Here is a 23185-nt window from a genome sequence, read left to right on the forward strand (position 1 = left end):
TATTTCATTTATTAAAAGTATATAAATTTATAATTAAATTAGTTTGTTTTATGTTGGTTTTAACACGTTTATATTTATATTAATTTTTACTTTATTACAATTCTTCAATTTTAAAAAGGCTTAAAATATATTTTCTTTTAAGATATATTTTTTCAATTTGCCTTTAAAGTTCTTTTGTCGTTGTATTTCCTTGATTTTAAATGATATATAAATACTTTTTAAAAATATTTATTATTATTATTATTATTTATTAAATAGAGCACTTCACGTTTAATTTTGTACTAAAAATATATCTTACTTTAATAAAAATATTTAAATAACAGTTTAATTCACTCATTTTTTTATTCAGTTTAGTTTTTAATTTCTTTTATTTAAATTATAAATTAATTTTATTTACTTTTAAAATTTATATTAAAAATTTATAATTTAATATAAATTTTATTATTATAAGATATTCTTTTATTTTATTAATTAATAAAAATAATGGTGGTAAATATAAAAGAACACCAGAAACCTTCTCCCGTACGAGCTTACAACAGGTTGAAGATATAAGAAGATAGATGATCTTCTTGTGCTTCGGCAGAGACAGTCGCAGACAGCGTGCAACGCCAGCAATGGACCCGGACTTTGGTATTCGTAAAGCACTAAGCTCTACACTAGCAATCATCACTTTCCATCACAAAGTCAGGAATAATAATCAGTACTACATTTCTTGAATAATAATTCCAGGCTGCTGAGATTTATTATGAAGGTTGTCGGTATGAGAGTACAGTCACACACACAAAAAACGAGAAAAAGATAAACGGCAAGTTACCTTGTTGCTAAAGCCTGGCCGCATTTAATAATCCACAAATATTAGAAGAGCCTGGGGCCAATGCATTAAATCCACAACTACCTGAACTTGTTTTAAGTCAATGTTTGTTGGAGGGAAAAGACACCATTAAATGGTACCTTGGGTTGTAGTTTTGGTTTATATCTGCTTTAAGAAGCAGCTATAAAGAAAGGTACAGTGTTAGTTCTCGGGAAAAAAGCCGTACCCTAGAAAAGAAGGACAACACGGCATCGACCTTTTAGAATGATGTATGAGAGCGTCTCATGATTTACACATGGCCCATGCCTATCAGTCGAGAAAAAGGTGCAGACAGTTTGACAGGGAAAGCATACAGAGACAAGACTAGCATTAGTGTGCCCGCGCCCACTAATGCATTGATGCAATTGCCATAGCCCATCCATTGCTGTAGTCTTTCATTAGCTTTCTCGTTATCTTCCCCTGCAAATTCCATTTTTGTTGACGAATGGAGTTTAGCGGCAGATCCCACTCTTATCCCATGATGGGTACGGATGTATCTTGGAATTTAATTATTTTTATTAATTATATTTATTTTTAAATTTTATTTGTGTCTATAAGAAAATTTTATGTTATTAATAAATGTACCTTTAAAATTAATTCTGGATTGGCTATGGGTGGTGTTTAACACGTGTTGGGCCTGGAAAACAGATGACAACTGAAACTGGGCTTATTCCCAGATCTAATACTATATGTATTTATCCTTAACTCATACCTTGTAGTACAAACATTAGCCCAGTGGGTTTAATGACAAACCAAAATTACCACACAAAACCCAGCAACAGAAATCTCCAACACAACAAGGCATAATCATCGTTATTCAAATGAATAGCCCAACACAACGTATCATCAATGACAATGTGTAAAATTTGAGTTAATAGCCTAACAAGATTAGGTGGCTGCAATCGTTGCTGAATCTCGTCTCCTCACCTTGACATACTAAAAGGATGTAAATATAAAAATCATATAATATACTGTAGCAATAAATGTTTGTAGGATCAGTGTGAAAAGAATCATGTCTGGATGAACCCTGACGAGCAGTTTCTTTTGGTGTGGTATTGTATTTATCCACATCCAAATTTTCCCTTGTTTTCTTTTCTTTTTGAATAAGTACCATATCCATGTTTCGTTTTCGTGTAACTCTGCACAAACTAAGGAAATAAAGGAAGGTCTTTTTAAGAAAAACACTAACATCAGCAACAACGACTATTGCTTATTTCATGTCCCCGTATCCCTACACCCAGACATTATCTTTTACAAAAGTTGATACAAATTTGGAACTTGCGTGGAAGTAGTCAAGCTGTTGGGATGGTACGTTTGAATTTGATTATTTGTTATCCTAAAACTATAATGAACCGGGTCTCCAAACAGAAGGGAAATTTATACAAGGAAAAAAAAGAGAGTAAAAAACCAGAACAATTGAATATTGATTACAGAAAACTTTCATGTATCGGAATTCGGAATTCAGGATATACACATACACCTGATTAACGGTAGAAAATGGCCTAATCTCTTTGTACAATAACCTTAACTAAATCACGAACGATTTCCAGGCTAATTCTCATGTTTGAATGCATTAAAAGATGATCAAACCCAGAGAGAATCGAGAGAAATGACGAAGAAATTCATAGATCATTAACTAGTTCACCTCCGGAATACTTTGTAGCACCGGCTTCCAGGAACGAGGTTGATCAAACACAAATACATCTCCTCCACTCTTAACCATCCTGGCCAAGAGCACTTGTTCCAGAGTCAAACCTTGTACGTCCACCTTCTGCATCAAATGCTCCAGCTCCGCCTTCGAAATGATTATCTTCACCTCTCTGGTTTTTGCATCTCGTTTTCCACATACCAACTTCTCCTTCTCCTTCTCCGTAATGTTCATCTCGCCATCAGTATCTCCATCCATCCGAGTGGACTCCAAAGACCCCCAGTGCTCGTCATCAGCCAAGAATGACTTCTCGCGTCTAATACAATTCCCCATCCTTCTTTAGCAGTGATTGCTTTCTATCTGTAATAATACTATAACTTTTAAGTGACCGGAGGTTTTGAACGTGGAAATGTTCACCGTATTTATAGAGAAAAGAATAGAGGTGAGCAAGGTTCCCGGAAAGACAGGATATTGAGCTATGCAATTACGTTAAAACTGACAGCATGGTTAGTTGACCGAATTAAGATTACCAGGCTGTTTAAAAAGGGACCCAGATTACACTGCGGGCGATCATATCCGCAGCCAAATTGACACGGCTTCTAGCTTATCTGCATTTTTCGAAATTTTATTTTTTCGTACGATTAGAATATTTTTAAAAAATTTATTAATAATCTAACATTATATTCTTGATATTTTATAACTTTAAACTTTTAAAATTTCAATATAATTTTTGAAAATTTACACTTATGATGTAACGTTCATCCTAAAGATTGTTCAAGATAAGCAAGTAATTAATTAATTATGGAGGAACATGGGAGTGTGAAATGGATTAAGAGAGGCGGATCTTGGGATAAGAAACAAGGTGTGAACAAAATGTATGGTGCTAGAATCTTTGACATTTTTCATCCCTCACGTGGATGCACGCTGCTATGTTTGCTTGAAAAATAACTGAGTTTAATTTCCTTTTATGTTTATCATTCCATTTACACATAAAAATCTTAAGGGTACTGTTATAATAATTAAATTATGGCGTTAAAACTGATTAATCCACCATGTGGCCCCGTGGTACCATTGGATTTGATGTGTTATTAAGATAAATGGACTATTCAATTCAGGATGAAATTGTGATTGAGTTGATTAATTTATTTGTTTTATATGGAATTAACCAAAACACTTTCTGTAACATCCTCCATGCCGGGTTAGTGATTAATTTGCAAAGTTTCAACATTTGGTGATTAAAGTAGAACAATTATATAGTTTAAAAATAAAGGTTGGTAAATATGAGATTAAGGTGAGGACCAAATGGTCATTGGTAAGGAAATTTTAATTAAAATAAAATGTTATGGGGTATATATGATACCCACGTGTGATTTTAGGTTCCAGAACCTCCCATTTCTTCTTCATTCTTCCTTACTTTCTCCTCTTCCTCCTCCAACCGTGGGCTTGCAATTATAGGTAAGAAACTGAACTTGGTAGTTTCTTGGATTGTTAAGATTGGAAATGAAAGTTGGTATGTTATATAAGATAAAGGAAACCTTATATGACATTAAAACAACAAGATAAGTGATTTAGAGAATGATTTGGAAAATGAGTTTTTAGATGAGATTTTGATATGGATGAGTTTTTGATGTTTGAATCAGAATTTTGACTTGTCAATAAGCTAATTAAGAAGTATGAGGGGTTAGAATTCAAATTAGAACATATTGGAATTGGAGTTGGATTCTTAAATGCCACATGGAGAATTAGATTTCTAAGTTTTAGAGGTATTTAATGGATAATAATTAGGTTAAGTAAGTGTATGAGAGCTAAGAGTAGTAAAGGGATTGAGATATGTATGTTTGAGTTGAAATTAGATGATTTTCGGGCTAAAAATAGGATTTCTGGGTTAGGGGAATCGGTACCCATTCAAGGGGAACCGATACCCCTTCAACGAATATGATTTCCAGAATGCTAGAGGGGAATCGGTACCCCCAGGGGGGGGGGAACCGATACCCCCTCATCGTATATGAAATTCCAGATTGCTTGAGGGGAATCGATACCCCCAGGGGGGGAACCGATTCCCCCATGAGAAAAAGAAGAAGAAAGAAAAGAAAGCAAGACTAAGCTATAAATTCTTTAAATTAGTAAGCTATTAAAGCTTAATTGCAAGACATAGACATCTGATGATCATCTTAAAAATTATGTTTATGTAGATACCGAGCCTACTCGAGTTCGGGAACAATCTACAAGTAGAATCGATCGAGGAAAAGGCAAAGAAGTATAGGTGAGTGCATATGCATAGCATGAATATAGTAGTATATTCAGTTCTAGACTTGTGATAAGTCTAGATTCCATATTTTGATATATGATTACATTCCATATTATGATACATGACATGAATTGTATTATATGTATTACATGATATGAATATGCAGAAAAGTTATATGCCTATGTGTTAAAGGTATGGAAATACTATGTCTACGCGATATGAACTACGGGAAATGTATAAGCCCATGTTATGTAGATGAGAACTATAGGTATAGTTGGCATGCCAAGGGTAGAGGGTATACTCGGTTCTTTAGGACATATGTATATCCTTTGGAACCTGTGTGAAGTCTTGAAAGACACATACTTGATCCATAGTATATGTATATGGTTCTTAAAGAATTCTACGTGGTCCTTATGGACATAATTCTACGGGCACTTCGGTGCAATTCTACGGGCACTTCGGTGCAATTCTACGGGCACTTCGGTGCATTTATACGAGCTGTGGTGACAGCATAGTGCACAACCTCACATTACTCAAATACCTTAGGTTCTCAATATGCTATCATGGGCCAATAAACTTATTAATACTGAATAATGAATGTTACAGTCATACGCTTACAGGTATGGATATTGATGAAGTATACTACATTGATTAGTTACATGTTTGCATCTCATCTCATATGATCCTGACATTTTCATTACAATACATTGCCTTGTTATTATTATTGCCTCACTAAGTCGATGACTTAGCGTGTGAGTGTTTCACACGTAGGATTCGAGGATATTAGACGAGACAGGTGAAGCAGCTTGACAGTATTACTCCTGCAACCATCAGATCAGAAGCAACTTATCAGTAGGTTATTTTGTTATGTAAATAGCAGTTGGCATGTAATTAAAGAGTTAAGTTGTGTATGCTCTGAATATTTTTGTAAACTTATATTACAGTATGTATATTATTGTATTTTCTTAATACAAGCCCCAATATTTTACTATTATTTATTAAGAGTTGTGTTTTAAAGTCAATGTAGTATCTCTGACTCATATCCGGGTCGGGTATGGGTTGGGGGTGTTACATTTAATGGTATCAGAGCTATGGTTTAGCCGATTCTAGGCATAAACCAGAGTCTATGGAGTCTTTAAATGGAATACATGCCAACAAATAGTGAGAACTTCTGATCTGGTATAGTATGAGTATGCTGTTTTGCTAATAGGATAATGTGGTTATTCTTATTAGATGTCCGGACATAATAGCTCCCGAAGTGAAGCGGGAGAAGATAGGCATGCTGAAAGCAGTAATTCACCTGCCCTGGCCAGGCAAGGTGAAGAACAGGCATCTCAAGGAGTGCCTGTGCAAGATCAAGATACGTTCTTCAGAACGTTAGACGCTATTCTGACGCGTCTTCAACCTCCTGCTCCACTAACTCCAAGAATTAATGTAGCAAAAGAGTTGAGAAGTTTAGGAGCTCCCGAATTTAAGGGAGAAGCTGAGGAAGGTCCGGTGTCAGCGGATCTTTGGTTGAATGATTTGAAAATCATGTTAGATGGTCTCCACTGTTCCGAAGTGGAGAAATTAGATGGAGCTGTGTCTTTATTAAGGGGTCAGGCGAGGATATGGTGGACGAATGTCACCATGAGGATGTCAACCGACCGGTTGACTTGGTCTTTGTTTTTAGAAGAATTTAAAAACAAGTATATTGGAGATCAGTTTATCCGACAAATGAAGCAGGAATTTATGAATTTGAAGCAGATGAGCCGCTCTATGTATGAGTACGAATGTGAGTTTAATAAGTTGAGCAGGTTTGCAGCTGAGCTTGTGCCTACTGAAAAAGATGCTTGCGAGTGGTTCGTGGAGGGCTTGCGCCCTAGACTTAAAGAAATGTTGATAGTATTAAACCTGTCCTCGTTCCAGGAGGTGATCAATCGTGCAAAAGCTCTTGAAAGGGCTCAGAATGAAAGATTTGGGGACTTGAGAGTTCAGACATCAAAGAGGACGACTACTTATTCTGGTTCAACACCAACAAAAAGGGGAAGAGACTCGGGATTTCGATCACAAGCTAGATCAGAATCAGTTGCATCGTCTGCTAGGGGAGCAAGTCAGGCAAGACCTAGACAGACGCAGTCAGTGGAATCTGGTGTTGGGAGATCTACTCCGGGTCAAAGGAAACATTGTGAGCACTGCGGGAAAAACCATTATGGGGATTGTCGTATGGCAGCTGGGACTTGTTTTCGATGCGGGGATGCCGGACATTTTGTCCGGGATTGTCCCTTGATTGTTGGTGAGCCGGCACCATCTGGAAGAGCTGGTTCTTTCTCACAAAGGGGACGAGGAAGAGGCAGAGGAAGGAACCCGTCTGAATTCTCTGCTCAACCTGAAGTTCGATCCACTGCTCGAGTGTACAACCTAAAGACAAGTGAAGACCGTGATGACCCTGATATTATAGCAGGTACTTTTCAGTTGTATGATAAATTAGTACTGGTACTGATTGATCCGGGTTCTAATTATTCTTATATTACAAGTAAGTTAGTAAAGGAGTTGGGGATTCCCTTAGAAGCTACGAGTAATGAGAATATAGTAACAACTCCGTTAGGCCAGAGTGCCCGGGTGAATAAAGTTTGTAAGGGGTGTCCCATAAAGATTCAGGGAATTGAATTCCCTGCTAATCTGATGGAATTACCCTTTGACGAGTTTGAAGTGATTCTGGGAATGGATTGGTTGTTCCGGTATTATGGAGATGTTAGTTGCAGATTGAAAAAGGTAACTCTGAAAAGTCCAGACGGAATAGAGATAAGTGTGAACAGTGAAAAGTTTAATCCGTTAGCGAATGTAATATCAGTGATGTCTGCCAAGAAATTATTGCTACAAGGATGTCAGGGTTTTCTGGCAAATGTGATTGATTCAAGAGCTCAAGAGAAAAGGTTAGAGGAAATTCCAATAGTTCGAGAGTTTCCTGATGTTTTTCCTGCTGAATTGCCAGGATTACCTCCGGATAGAGAGGTAGAATTCCAAATAGAAATAATGCCGGGAACAGCTCCGATTGCAATGGCACCTTATCGAATGGCTCCGAAAGAATTGCAAGAGTTAAAGAATCAATTACAAGAATTGCTAGAGAAGGGATTTATCCAACCAAGTGTATCGCCTTGGGGAGCTCCGGTGTTATTTGTTAAAAAGAAGGATGGATCAATGCGTCTTTGCATTGACTATCGACAGCTCAATAAGGTGACCATCAAGAACAAGTATCCCCTTCCGCGCATTGATGACTTGTTTGATCAACTAAAAGGAGCTTCGGTATTTTCAAAGATTGATCTACGTTCGGGTTATCATCAATTGAAGATCCAGGAGAAAGATACTCCGAAGACAGCTTTCAGAACGAGATATGGTCATTATGAATTCATCGTAATGCCATTCGGAGTAACGAATGCACCTGCTGCTTTCATGGATCTTATGAACAGGATTTTTCAGCCCTACTTGGACCAGTTTGTTGTTGTCTTTATTGATGACATACTGGTGTACTCGAAATCCCATGAAGAGCATAGCACACATCTGAGGATCGTCTTGCAAATTTTAAAAGATAAAAAGTTGTATGCCAAATTGTCCAAATGTGAGTTCTGGTTAAGGGAAGTAATTTTCCTGGGGCATGTGATCTCGGCAGTTGGGATTAGAGTAGACCCTCAGAAAGTTAAAGCTATAATGGATTGGGAAGTTCCTAAGAATGTGTCTGAAGTTCGGAGTTTTCTTGGACTTGCCGGTTATTATCGAAGATTCGTTAAGAATTTTTCTATGATTGTGCTGCCTCTAACAAAGCTAATGAGAAAGAACGTACCATTTGTTTGGACTTCTGAATGTCAAGAAAGTTTCGAAGCTTTAAAGAGAATTCTGACGGAAACTCCGATATTGGTTCAACCGGAATCTGGCAAGAATTTTGTAGTATACAGTGACGCATCCCATAACGGGTTGGGGTGTGTACTAATGCAAGAAGGAAAAGTGGTAGCGTACGCATCGAGACAGTTGAAAACACATGAAAGGAATTACCCCACACATGATCTAGAAATGGCTGCTGTAGTATTCGCTCTCAGGATTTGGCGTCATTATCTTTATGGGGAGCGTTGTTACTTATATACGGATCATAAGAGCCTGAAGTACCTGATGACTCAAAAAGAATTGAATTTGAGGCAACGTAGATGGGTAGAGTTCTTAAAGGATTACGATGTGATAATTGACTATCATCCCGGAAAGGCTAATGTGGTAGCAGATGCTCTGAGTAGAAAGACGTTTGCAGCTTTACGAGCTATGGATGCAAGATTATCTTTAACGGGAGACGGTGGTCTTTGTGCAGAATTAACCCTTAGACCAACATGGTTGGAACGAATAGGAGAATTGCAAGGTAAAGATGAAATGTGTTTGAAAAGAATTGAGCAAGTAAAGAACAAAGAGATTAAATACTTTGAGATTAAGTCAGATGGAAATCTTTATTGTAAAGGAAGAATTGTAATACCCGACAATGACGACTTGAAGAAGGAAATATTAACAGAGGCTCATTGCAGTCCGTTAACGATGCACCCGGGTGGAACCAAGATGTATATGGATTTAAAGGATCGATTTTGGTGGTCAGGGATGAAGCGAAGCATCACCGAAATTGTGTCTAAGTGTTTGATTTGTCAGCAAGTCAAAGCCGAGCATCAAGTTCCCTCAGGATTATTGCAACCGCTGTTTATTCCTCAATGGAAATGGGAAAATGTTACGATGGATTTTGTTACGGGGTTACCCTTGACCCCGAACAAAAGAGAATCAATATGGGTTATTGTTGATAGATTAACTAAATCAGCGCATTTCCTCCCTGTTAGAACGGATTTCTCTATGGAAAAGTATGCAGAGCTGTATATTAGAGAAGTTATTAGATTGCATGGAGTACCTGTTTCCATAGTCTCTGATCGGGACCCTCGATTCACTTCTAGATTCTGGAAATCTTTGCATGGAGCGTTGGGGACTCGTTTAAACTTTAGTACGGCTTTTCATCCTCAGACTGATGGGCAATCAGAGAGAACTATTCAGATATTGGAAGATATGTTGAGAGCGTGCGTAATGGAATTTAAAGGATCATGGGAAAAGTATTTACCGCTGGCAGAGTTCGCTTACAACAATAGTTATCAGTCTAGTATAAAGATGGCCCCCTATGAAGCATTATATGGAAGAAAATGTCGTACTCCATTAAATTGGTATGAACTCAAAGACCGAAGTGTTCTAGGTCCGGATTTAATTCAAGATGTGGAACAGAAAGTTCGAGAAATTCAGCATAACCTCAAAGTGGCCTCTGATCGGCAAAAGTCCTATTCGGATCTTAAAAGGAAAGAAATTGAATTTCAAGTTAGAGATAAGGTGTTTTTAAAAGTGTCTCCATGGAAGAAGGTGTTGAGATTTGGTCGGAAAGGAAAATTGAGTCCTCGGTTTATTGGACCATATGAGATTGTAAAGAGAGTAGGACCAGTAGCATATCAGCTAATTTTACCACCTGAGATGGAAAAGATACATGATGTTTTTCACGTTTCAATGCTTCGAAGATATAGATCTGACCCTTCTCATATCGTGACACCAGAAGAGATTGAGGTTCGTCCTGACTTGACTTATGAGGAAGAACCGATTCAAATTTTAGCCCATGAAGTTAAGCAATTGAGGAACAAGACCATTCCTTTGGTCAAAGTGTTGTGGAGAAATCACAGAGTAGAAGAAGCAACGTGGGAGCGTGAAGAGGATATGCGACATCAATACCCTCATTTGTTCGTGCAATGAAAATTCGAGGACGAATTTTCTTAAGGGGGAGAGATTTGTAACATCCTCCATGCCGGGTTAGTGATTAATTTGCAAAGTTTCAACATTTGGTGATTAAAGTAGAACAATTATATAGTTTAAAAATAAAGGTTGGTAAATATGAGATTAAGGTGAGGACCAAATGGTCATTGGTAAGGAAATTTTAATTAAAATAAAATGTTATGGGGTATATATGATACCCACGTGTGATTTTAGGTTCCAGAACCTCCCATTTCTTCTTCATTCTTCCTTACTTTCTCCTCTTCCTCCTCCAACCGTGGGCTTGCAATTATAGGTAAGAAACTGAACTTGGTAGTTTCTTGGATTGTTAAGATTGGAAATGAAAGTTGGTATGTTATATAAGATAAAGGAAACCTTATATGACATTAAAACAACAAGATAAGTGATTTAGAGAATGATTTGGAAAATGAGTTTTTAGATGAGATTTTGATATGGATGAGTTTTTGATGTTTGAATCAGAATTTTGACTTGTCAATAAGCTAATTAAGAAGTATGAGGGGTTAGAATTCAAATTAGAACATATTGGAATTGGAGTTGGATTCTTAAATGCCACATGGAGAATTAGATTTCTAAGTTTTAGAGGTATTTAATGGATAATAATTAGGTTAAGTAAGTGTATGAGAGCTAAGAGTAGTAAAGGGATTGAGATATGTATGTTTGAGTTGAAATTAGATGATTTTCGGGCTAAAAATAGGATTTCTGGGTTAGGGGAATCGGTACCCATTCAAGGGGAACCGATACCCCTTCAACGAATATGATTTCCAGAATGCTAGAGGGGAATCGGTACCCCCAGGGGGGGGAACCGATACCCCCTCATCGTATATGAAATTCCAGATTGCTTGAGGGGAATCGATACCCCCAGGGGGGGAACCGATTCCCCCATGAGAAAAAGAATAAGAAAGAAAAGAAAGCAAGACTAAGCTATAAATTCTTTAAATTAGTAAGCTATTAAAGCTTAATTGCAAGACATAGACATCTGATGATCATCTTAAAAATTATGTTTATGTAGATACCGAGCCTACTCGAGTTCGGGAACAATCTACAAGTAGAATCGATCGAGGAAAAGGCAAAGAAGTATAGGTGAGTGCATATGCATAGCATGAATATAGTAGTATATTCAGTTCTAGACTTGTGATAAGTCTAGATTCCATATTTTGATATATGATTACATTCCATATTATGATACATGACATGAATTGTATTATATGTATTACATGATATGAATATGCAGAAAAGTTATATGCCTATGTGTTAAAGGTATGGAAATACTATGTCTACGCGATATGAACTACGGGAAATGTATAAGCCCATGTTATGTAGATGAGAACTATAGGTATAGTTGGCATGCCAAGGGTAGAGGGTATACTCGGTTCTTTAGGACATATGTATATCCTTTGGAACCTGTGTGAAGTCTTGAAAGACACATACTTGATCCATAGTATATGTATATGGTTCTTAAAGAATTCTACGTGGTCCTTATGGACATAATTCTACGGGCACTTCGGTGCAATTCTACGGGCACTTCGGTGCAATTCTACGGGCACTTCGGTGCATTTATACGAGCTGTGGTGACAGCATAGTGCACAACCTCACATTACTCAAATACCTTAGGTTCTCAATATGCTATCATGGGCCAATAAACTTATTAATACTGAATAATGAATGTTACAGTCATACGCTTACAGGTATGGATATTGATGAAGTATACTACATTGATTAGTTACATGTTTGCATCTCATCTCATATGATCCTGACATTTTCATTACAATACATTGCCTTGTTATTATTATTGCCTCACTAAGTCGATGACTTAGCGTGTGAGTGTTTCACACGTAGGATTCGAGGATATTAGACGAGACAGGTGAAGCAGCTTGACAGTATTACTCCTGCAACCATCAGATCAGAAGCAACTTATCAGTAGGTTATTTTGTTATGTAAATAGCAGTTGGCATGTAATTAAAGAGTTAAGTTGTGTATGCTCTGAATATTTTTGTAAACTTATATTACAGTATGTATATTATTGTATTTTCTTAATACAAGTCCCAATATTTTACTATTATTTATTAAGAGTTGTGTTTTAAAGTCAATGTAGTATCTCTGACTCATATCCGGGTCGGGTATGGGTTGGGGGTGTTACACTTTCTATATAGAGAATACTTGTGTACCATAAAATATTAAAAAAATGTGAAAGTGACTAAAAATAATTTATGTACTAAAATTTAAAGAATGTGGGGGTGTCTAAGCCTTTTAAATGGATTATTAGTTCAATGTAATATATGTAAATTATATAAGTTTATAATTTATATAGAAATGATGCTTTAAGAAAATACATAAAATTAAGAGAATCTGGTATTTTTTTTTTATTTTGAAATGTTCAAAACTTAACTGAATTTTTAACTTTACTAGACAAGAAATCCAATGACTTAAAAATCTATTTTGTTGAGAATTCATAAAACGAAATTTCTTAATTTTTTCACGTGACTTCTAATATTATATATGATTTAAAACCAATCATATAAAGATAAGAGAATGTACGAGTCTATGAAATAAATTGATAGTATTCATGTTGAAGAATGAGATAATTAAAGAAAATTTTCTTGATCCTTTAACTTAAAAAGCTCAAGAGAAAAGTGATTTATGATTCATTAATGTGTTAGTCTTAAGTACATTTGACTGAGAAATTAATGATAGGTACCTAATTTAATATTTTAACTTCAATGTGATCAAATGGAGTCGTAGAAAGACTCTGTAACACCTCAACCCGTACCTGACCCGGATACGAGTCCGGAATGTCACATTAACTTTTATAAACGTCATTCTTATAAAATATCAAAACATTTGAACTCATTTTAAGAAAATACGATCATATATTATTGAATTGTGTTTGTTATAAAATTTTGAGGCAAAAATGTATTTATAAACAGTAAAATATTATATGAACAGTACCGTATGAACAATACATTATGAACAATACCGTGAACAGTACCGAACAGTGCCATGAACAGTGAAAATTTTGAATATAAATTATGCATCGATGCACTGCTACAGTAACTTCGTAAAATAAGTATAAATTCATAAAATCCAAGGTTTCATCCGTATAAAATTTTCATTTTACATATACACATTTAAAACATTACAAAATTCAATCATATGATTTTACAAAACCGATTAAAACATATCGGATTCAAATCTTTTATATTATTACATGTCAACTAAATTCTTTCTAACAAAATACATGTAACTCGATTTACATTTCTGATATGATCTTAGATAAGGAGAACTGACATGTCTTGTTCCTCTTTTCTTCTCTTTTCGCTTTCCAAACCTACGTGTGAAACAATCACACGGTAAGTTGATGACTTAGTGAGGCATATAAAACATATAGTATAACCATATACCATTCATATAAACAAAAGCATACCTCTGCAAATACTGTCATATCATATAAAACATATCTCTCATTGTATAACCAATGCACACATATACATTTATCATGAACATATTTATCAATAATCATCTTATTATCACTAATTCATTTTTATCATATAAGCATATGTTGAACCTTTCTATATACATCATGGACCACATATATCATTTCATAACAAAACATACATAATATCGTATAATTCATATAATGCATTTCGTATCATAAAAACAAACATATACTTCAATTATATATTATATTTGATATTATCTCTTCATTAGCCCATGGTATACTGGTGAGAACGGAAGGTATGTTAGTACATTGAGGTTGTGCACTAATGTTGTCACCACAGCTCGTATAAGTCCCACTGAGTGACATATGAAATTTGTCCCGAAGGACCACTGTATTGTCCTGAAAGACCACTGTATTATCCCAAAAACCTATGAAACCCTCGACTCTTGGCATGCCAACTATACCTATAGCTCTCGTATCATATAACATGGGCATTGTTATTTATCATTTCACATATTCATATAAGCTCATAGCTTTGTTCACATATGCCTATAATCATGTAATTTCTTTCTATAATTCATATCACTTTTCATATGAATTCATATTCATATGTCACATAGCTCGTATCACTTTGCATGAATTCACATAAACATATATATCATTTGATTCATGTCTTATTCTTATTTCATCATGTATATATATCATCTATATTTCATCACTTAATCTCATATGCTTCCAATACATCACATATATCACTAGTGTATTTTCACGTAAACATGTAAATCATGTAACATATAAGAATATATATCCATTTCTATATACTAATACTTGCATAATATTTTAAAAGTTTCTTCTTACCATAGTAACTCCATCATTGGCTCATCGCAAGCCAATGTTCGTTCTATAAGCCCAAATTAAATTGCACTCACCTTAGCCTTCTTTGATTCGATCATAATCCTTTGATTATTCTGGAACTTGTTTAGGCTCAATATCTACATAAACATAATTTCCGAGATGAATTTCAGAAGCCTAAACCGTATAATTCAATACTAATAACTTGAGCTAATTTAATAAACCCAAAATTCAGTTTTCCTTTAGGGGTGTATCGATGCACTATGGGTGCATCGGTACACAGAATAGCTTCGAAATTCCCATGCATCGATGCACCCCTTAATGCATCGATGCACATTCAAAAATTGTCTTAGTGCATCGGTACACACTCATAGTGCATCGATGCACCTGCCCAAAATTTCCATTTATGCACGTAAATTACTTCCTTCTAATTTAATTATGTCATATTTCAACCCCTTTCATATCCTTAACTCACATACACATGCTTAAACACATTTATATCAATTTATCTCATCTTTAACCTCAAAATTCCATATTTCATATGGAAATCAATAATCATACCAAATTTTCAAGATGCTCTAAATCCAATTCTATCTCTTCATATCTCTTAATTAAGTTGATGACAAGTCAAATTTAGTTTCAAATTCAACTTATCATCTTTTTTCCAAAAATTCACTTAAAAACCCATTTTCTTTAATCTTTCATAACTTCTTCATCTTTTGATTTTAAGATGACTTAAGCTTTCCTTAAGCTTAGTTATCATCTAATGATCAAAACCTAACTTAAAAATTCAGCTAATAATCAAAAATTAAGAAATCTTACCTTTGCTCTTGAAGTCCACGGTGGAGAAGAAGAAAGTAAGAAGAAGAAGAAGATAACTCTTCATTCATATAATAGGAAAAATATCTTTCTTGTCAAATGACCATTTTGCCCTTTAATTCTTTTGATAATTACTAACAACTTTCAGGAAATATTTTTAAATAAGTCGTTGAACTATTCAACTTTTCCACTTTAATTACCAAATTCTGAAATTTTACAATTTAATCACTAACCCGTAGTTTGGAATGTTACAGACTCATAATATACACCTTTACCTATCTATATACCGAACAATGTACACACATATATATATTGAATTAGTCTGGGGTGATTATGTTGAGTTAATCGATTGACGAAATCGACCAAAAGGGGGGTGAATTGGCAATTAAAATTTTGTGGAAGCTTTTGTAGAAAATTGAAAGTAATTGCACAGCGATTTAGAGTGGTTCGACTTTCTCAATCAAAGTCTACGTCCACTACCTTAGCTATCCACACTAAGGATTTTCCAACAAATTCACTAATTTATTCTTTCTTTTGAGGCCAAAGAGAAAACCTTACAACACCCTCAAGAATATACCCCAATTCTTGAGAACACTCTTTCCCAAAGAGAAGATTACAAATTTGCAAACTTACATGGAAATCCTCACAAGGTAGATTGTTTGCACAATTCTAGAACAAAGAAAATAACACTCAAGAATGAATACAATTGAGTACAAATAGTGTTCTTGAAAGCAAAATGAATATTGAATGAAAAATAGGCTTGAAATGCACAAACTTGAGGTTTGATGCTTTCTCTTTGTTTCTCTCTTGATTCTAGTTGCTTGATGTTTCTTGTTCTTGATCAATGGCTTCTAAGCTTGTTTAAATACACCTTCAAATGATTTTGAACGTTGGGGATGCTTAGTGGAGTCAATATAGCTGTTTAAGTGTGAAAACAATTAATAAAATCAGTTGGGAGTGTCAGTGCATCGATGCATACCCATGGTGCATCAGTGTAAAATTCAAATATTTTGACCGTTGGACCCTTAGTGCATCGGTACACTAAGAGTGCATCGATGCATAAAATGCATTCGATGTTTTGAAAAAGCCTGAGTACATCGATGCATAGTCTTGTACATCAATGCATCAAATGCACTGAGTGCATAGATGCATGGTATGTGCATCGATGCATAAAATGCATTCGATGTTCAAGAAATTAATTGATGCATCAATGCATGGATTGGTGCATCGGTGTATGCCCTTGAAAAATTGATTTTAGGTTTGATTTTGGTTCAAAATACTTTGTGAAAATTTGTTTAAAAATAGTTTAAGTATAAAACACAAATTTACACATTTAGTAAGGCTTAAAATTGATATTGAAAGACTTTGAGTAATAGCTTGATATTCGAGTAATTAAATCGAATATACTTTTAGAAAATCATTTGTAAAATCTTAAAATTCATTTAACTTAATTTGTTATATCGAAACATCAAAATATTTTCAACAATCTCCCCCTTTTTGATATAACAAAACTCTTGAGTAATTTTAAGATTTTCTTTGAAAATAAGTTTTGAAATCAATTTTGAAATTACTCCAAATTACTCCCCCTTACTATAACACTTCTCCCCTTTAAAACTTTTAATAACTTAACACTTCTCCCCCTTTTTGTTAAATAAAAAAGACTCAAAAACTGAAGGCTTTGAAAAACATAGCCAATTGATTAAACATTTTAATTGAATATAGCTTAAGCTTCTAAGATCAAAGATCAAAAGAGAGGTTAGCCATTAGTGTTCATAATCAATATTCATAATAAAATGTGAAATGGTAAATTGGTCATATTTCAACTAAAAATAAATGATGCATATATTGAAACAAACCAAAATATATATGAAATAAAAGTTCAAATATCCATTAAACAAACATCCAACAATCAAAGAAATACAACTCAAAATGTTTTAACAATTTAAATTCAAGTTCAAACCCAAAAACAATCAAAGCAAGATAAGTTTATTCATCTATCGAAGGATCGGAAGGAGGAGGAGGGTAACGAGCTCCCATCTCAAGCGTAAGTGCATCCAAACGATCATTCATATCTTGTTGTCGAGCTCCCAAGGTAGAGAGCTAAGACTCAATGAATGTGAAGCGCGAATCCATGGACGCATACCGTAAATCAAATGTCTCAAAAAACGAACAAAAATATGGAGGCATTTGATCTTCTTGTGGAGCTGTTTCTGGTGTAGGCTCGTCATCAGGTACGTGATCATCGATGTCTTGCATAAGTTATTGAAATTCAGGATCATCGTCAGAAGCCGGAGCCGGAGGAGGAGGAGGAAGAGGAGCACGAGAGGAGCTAGGAGCAACGAGTGAGGAATTAGCTCCCGGAGTTTGCTTTCCGGGTCTAAAAACCTATTGACCGGTTACCTCGTCTTGTTTTCAATCCACTTTCTTCAAGGATGTGAGATTGATTTGATTTTGGAGTGGGATTGGATTGTCGAGAGAGATGTTTAAACCAAATTTGATAAAGAGGTTACTAAGAAGACATCCATAAATCAATGTTTCAACATGTTTTGAAGGAACAATGTTTATGATGTCCACTAGTTGGCTGAATATAATGTGGGGCAGATTTATTTTGATTTTATTTTTAAGACAATACATCCACCATAAATCCCTAGCACGAAGTGTGGAGTACCTACCTCTGGATGGTCTAAACCACCAAGAGATCATCAAATGGAGAAAACGATCGTGATGAGATCGTAGAGTACTAACACTTGAGTTTGGAACATAGGGATATTCCACATTTTCACTCTCATTATATACACCACTGTCATCTAACCCAAATCGAAAAGCTATAGTCTTGGGGTCAATATTAATATATTGGCCTAAAAGATAGGATCTAATGGTTATAGTTCCACATTGATTTTCATTTTGAATACACATTGCATTGGAATAGAAAATGCGGACCAATTGTTGATAGAAGATAGGTTTAAGCTTAAACAATTTATCAAACTTCCAAGCTTTAAGAATCGAAAGGTATTCGAAATCAATGTCAACCATGGCTTGAAGTGAAGGAATACGCTCTTCACGAATTCTATAAGTTTGGAAAGAGTTCCTGTACCTAGAGTACAATTCGTCTCTACGACGCTCAGGCATGTTAAAACAAGATCCTAATAGAGATGAAGGTGAAGGAGGAACGAGATTAGGAGGTTGAGGAATGGGAGGATGGTTTTGGTTTGACCGACTCGAAGCTGACCTAGGTCGTTTAGGGTTTGACATGATTAAAGGAAATTGAAATAAGGAATATCACCTGCAATTTGAAACACATGTATGCAAAATCAATCCCAAAACTCAAATGAGTCCTCAATAATTCAAGGTTCTCTAAACCATATCCTAATAAGCATGTTTTGAAAACTATTTAATAATATTTGATAATCATAATATAGTTTTCATGAAAACAACACAATTAAATCAAAAATATTACCTATTTTCGAAATCATAATTTTTTTCTAAGTTCGAAATTCAAAGAACAATCTTGAAAAATTGTTTGTTTTTGACGAAATTGGTAGTAAAATCTAGTTTAGAACCAACAAACAATCAATGCCCGATATAATGTTCATCCTAGAACTAATCAAAACTAGTTCTAAAATCAAAAATCAATAAAATAGAGGTTTTTGAAATATTACCTTGAAAATTTGGATTGAGAGGGATGAGGAGTTGTTTTGCACGATTTAATGATATAAGCCGGTTTTGAAGATGAAAAGCACGAAGAAACCGATGATTTTTTGATGATTTTGAGCAAGAGTAGGAATTAGAGTGAGAGAGGGAAGAATGGTGGGAGAGTTTTTAGTTTTAGGGTTTGAGAAAAATAAAGAAAATGAGATATTTTAACCCAAAACCCGATAGATGCATCGATGCATGGCTATTGTGCATCGATGCACATTCAAGGGCGTGCATCGGTGCATCAACTGATGTATCGATGCACATTCAAAGGGATGCATCGGTGCACTGTTAAGTGTATCGATGCATTAAGCACAAAAATGTCATAAATCCGTTTTAAACACTCAAAATGCTAAATTAATTAGCTCTAGTGGTATTAGCAACTCATATATAAAAAATTAATTATGTTCAATCAATCAAATTAATCTTTAAATTTTATTTGAACATAAAATTAATTTTCACCAAAGAACATAAACTCCCCCTAACTAATAGCAAATAATGCAATAAAAAAATTATTTTTATAAGAATTTTTCATTTATTCTTAAAAGTGCTAAAAGTATTTTAAACACTAAGTGAAGATAGGTCAGTTAAACCTAATTCTCTCCTAAGTGTCCAAAATCTTTCCTTATATAAGATTTTTGTAAAAATATCCGCTTATTGGTGCAAAATGTCAACAAATTCTAGAACTACATCTTCCTTAGCGATATGGTCTCTAATGAAGTGATGTCTAATTTCAATATGTTTAGTTCTAGAGTGTTGGATGGGATTTTTAGTGAGACAAATAGCACTAGTATTGTCACACTTGATAGGAATAGTAGCTACTTCAATTCCATAATCAAAAAGTTGTTGTTTCATCCATAAAACTTGTGCATAACAACTACCGGCTGAAATGTATTCCGCTTTAGTGGTAGATAATGCAACACAATTTTGTTTCTTTGAAAACCACGAAATCAGCATATTTCCAAAGAATTGGCAAGTACCGGAGGTGCTTTTCCTATCTAATTTGCATCCTCCATAATCCACATCTGAGAAGGCATGCAAGATAAAGCTAGAGTCTCTAGGATACCAAAGTCTTATACTAGGAGTGTCCTTAAGGTATCTAAAGATTCTCTTAACAGCTAGTAAATGTGATTCCTTAGGGCATGATTGAAATCTAGCACATAAGCAAATGCTAAGCATAATGTTCGGTCTACTTGCAATTAGATAAAGTAAAAATCCAATCATTGACCTATATAATTTAACATCTACACATTTACCTCCTTTATCTAAGTCAAGCTTTGTTGAAGAGCTCATTGGAGTGTCATGAGGCTTGCCATTTTTCAGTCCAAACTTCTTGAGCATATCTTTGACGTACTTATCTTGATTGGTGAAGATGCCATCTTTTCTTTGCTTGATTTGGAGTCCCAAGAAAAATGAGAGTTCCCCCATCATGCTCATCTCAAACTCACTTTGCATTAGCTTAGAAAATTCTTGGCAAAGAACATCATTAGTAGAACCAAATATTATATCATCAACATAAATTTGAACTACTAATAAATCTTTACCTTTATGCTTTAAAAACAATGTAGTGTCAACCTTCCCTTTTGAAAAACCTTTTTCAATTAAAAAGTTTGACAATCTTTCATACCAAGCTCTAGGAGCTTGTTTTAAACCATAAAGCGCTTTTGTCAATTTAAGAGCATGATTTGTAATTTTAAATCTTCAAAACCAGGAGGTTGTTCCACATACACTTTTTATTTTATAAAACCATTTAAAAATGCACTTTTAACATCCATTTGATATAATTTAAATTCATTGAAACATGCAAATACTAATAACATTCTAATTGCTTCCATCCTAGCTACGGGAGCGTATGTTTCATCATAGTCTAGTCCTTCTTCTTGAGTATACCCTTGAGCAACAAGTCTAGCCTTGTTTCTCACTATATTACCACTTTCATCAAGCTTATTCCTAAATACCCATCTAGTACCTATAGTAGATTTATTACTAGGCCTTTCAATTAATGTCCGTACTTTACTTCTCTCAAATTGATTTAATTATTCTTGCATATCCATAATCCAATGTTCATCTTTTAATGATTCTTTGATGTTCTTAGGCTCTATGCATGAAATAAATGCAACATAATTACGAATATTTCTAAAAGAAGATCGAGTAGTTACCCCTTTGGATGGATCACCTATAATTTCACCATCATTGACATAGTTGTACTCTCTTGGGTAAGAAACTTCCCTTTCTTCAATGGTTGGATTCTCTAAAGGATCATAAGTTTCCTCATTTTTTCGTTTCCTCATATGATGATAATGATTCTCCAACGTCATGTCTAACGTCATTTGCTTGTACAATACCTACATCATCATTAATACAAGAATCCTTCCTCGGAAGGGGATTATCATTGAAAACAACATGTATAGACTCTTCTACAACTAAAGTTCTTTTATTAAATACACGATAAGCTTTAGAATTTAAGGAATAACCCAGAAAAATTCCTTCATCACTTTTAGTATCAAATTTGCCAAGATTTTCTCTACCGTTGTTTAAAACAAAATATTTACATCCAAAAGGATGAAAATAACTAATGTTAGGCTTTTTATTTTTGAAAATTTCATATGGAGTTTTCTTTAAAAATGACCTAATCATTACTCGATTAATAATATAACAAGCGGTATTTGTGGCTTCCGCCCAAAAATATTCTGGCAAATTGTTTTCATAAAGTATGGTTCTAGCCATTTCTTCTAAAGTTCGATTTTTCCTCTCAACAACTCCATTTTGTTGAGGTGTTCTAGGTGCTGAAAAATTATGGCTAATACCATTAGAATTACAAAACTCATTAAATCCAAGATTTTCAAATTCAATGCCATGATCACTTCTAACATTAGTGATAGAGTAACCTTTTTCGTTTTGGATTACTTTTGAAAATGTGATGAAATTTTCTAATGCTTCATCTTTAGTACTTAAGAATAGAACCCAAGTATATCTAGAATAGTCATCTACCAATACAAATACATATTGTTTTCCACCCAAGCTAGTAGTCCTAGTTGGCCCAAAAAGATCTATATGGATCAATTGTAATACTCTACTAGTTCTTACATCATTAATGGATTCAAAAGAAATTTGCTTTTGTTTTCCTTTAGCACAAGCATCATAGATTTTATCATTATCAAATTTAAGCTTAGGGAACCCTCTTACTAAGTCTCCTTGAATTAGCCGTTGCAAAACACTCATACTAGCATGTCCTAGTCTCCTATGCCATAACCAATTATCATGTTCATCCTTAGCAACTAGGCACAAATTAGTCATATCAATAGAGTCTAAATGCACCATGTATATGTTTCCTATTCTATGACCAACAAGCATAATCCGATTAGATGCAATGTCAATGACTTTACAACCATTAATTTTAAATCTGACATTGAATCCCTTGTCGCATAATTGACTAATACTCAATAGATTATGCTTTAATCCATTCACATATAATACATTTTTAATTTGTATGGAAGAGATATTACCTATAGTACCAATACCTTCAATGTGACCTTTTGAATTATCACCAAAAGTCACTTCTCCTTCATTTTTGACATTAAGCTCTATGAACCGGCTTTTGTCTCCGGTCATGTGTCTCGAGCATCCACTATCAAGGTACCATGAATTTGGATTTGTTTCATGTGCCTTGTAGCAATGCTCCTTTTCCTACAAACATAGATTAATTTCTAATTTTTGGTACCCAAATTCTTTTGCGTCCATATTCATTAGTTTCTAAAATCCTTATCCCCTTAGGTATCCATTTATGAAGGACATTTTTATCTTTAGTAGTAATGA

General features: G+C 34.6%; 1 protein-coding gene across 1 annotated transcript; it reads right to left on the reverse strand.

Moving 5' to 3' along the window:
- Positions 1 to 2486: 2486 nt before the first annotated feature.
- On the reverse strand, positions 2487 to 2831 carry LOC120190555. Its single transcript, XM_039193617.1, has one exon. It carries the CDS (start codon positions 2829 to 2831, stop codon positions 2487 to 2489), a length of 345 nt encoding a protein of 114 aa, XP_039049548.1.
- Positions 2832 to 23185: the final 20354 nt, after the last annotated feature.

This window comes from Hibiscus syriacus, unplaced genomic scaffold, assembly GCF_006381635.1.
Source record: "Hibiscus syriacus cultivar Baekdansim isolate YM2019G1 unplaced genomic scaffold, ASM638163v2 tig00116962_pilon, whole genome shotgun sequence".
NCBI lineage: Eukaryota > Viridiplantae > Streptophyta > Magnoliopsida > Malvales > Malvaceae > Hibiscus > Hibiscus syriacus.

Bases quoted from the DNA above. Each gene is read 5' to 3' on its own strand.
- LOC120190555 (XM_039193617.1), bottom strand. From the start codon at position 2,831: ATGGGGAATTGTATTAGACGCGAGAAGTCATTCTTGGCTGATGACGAG.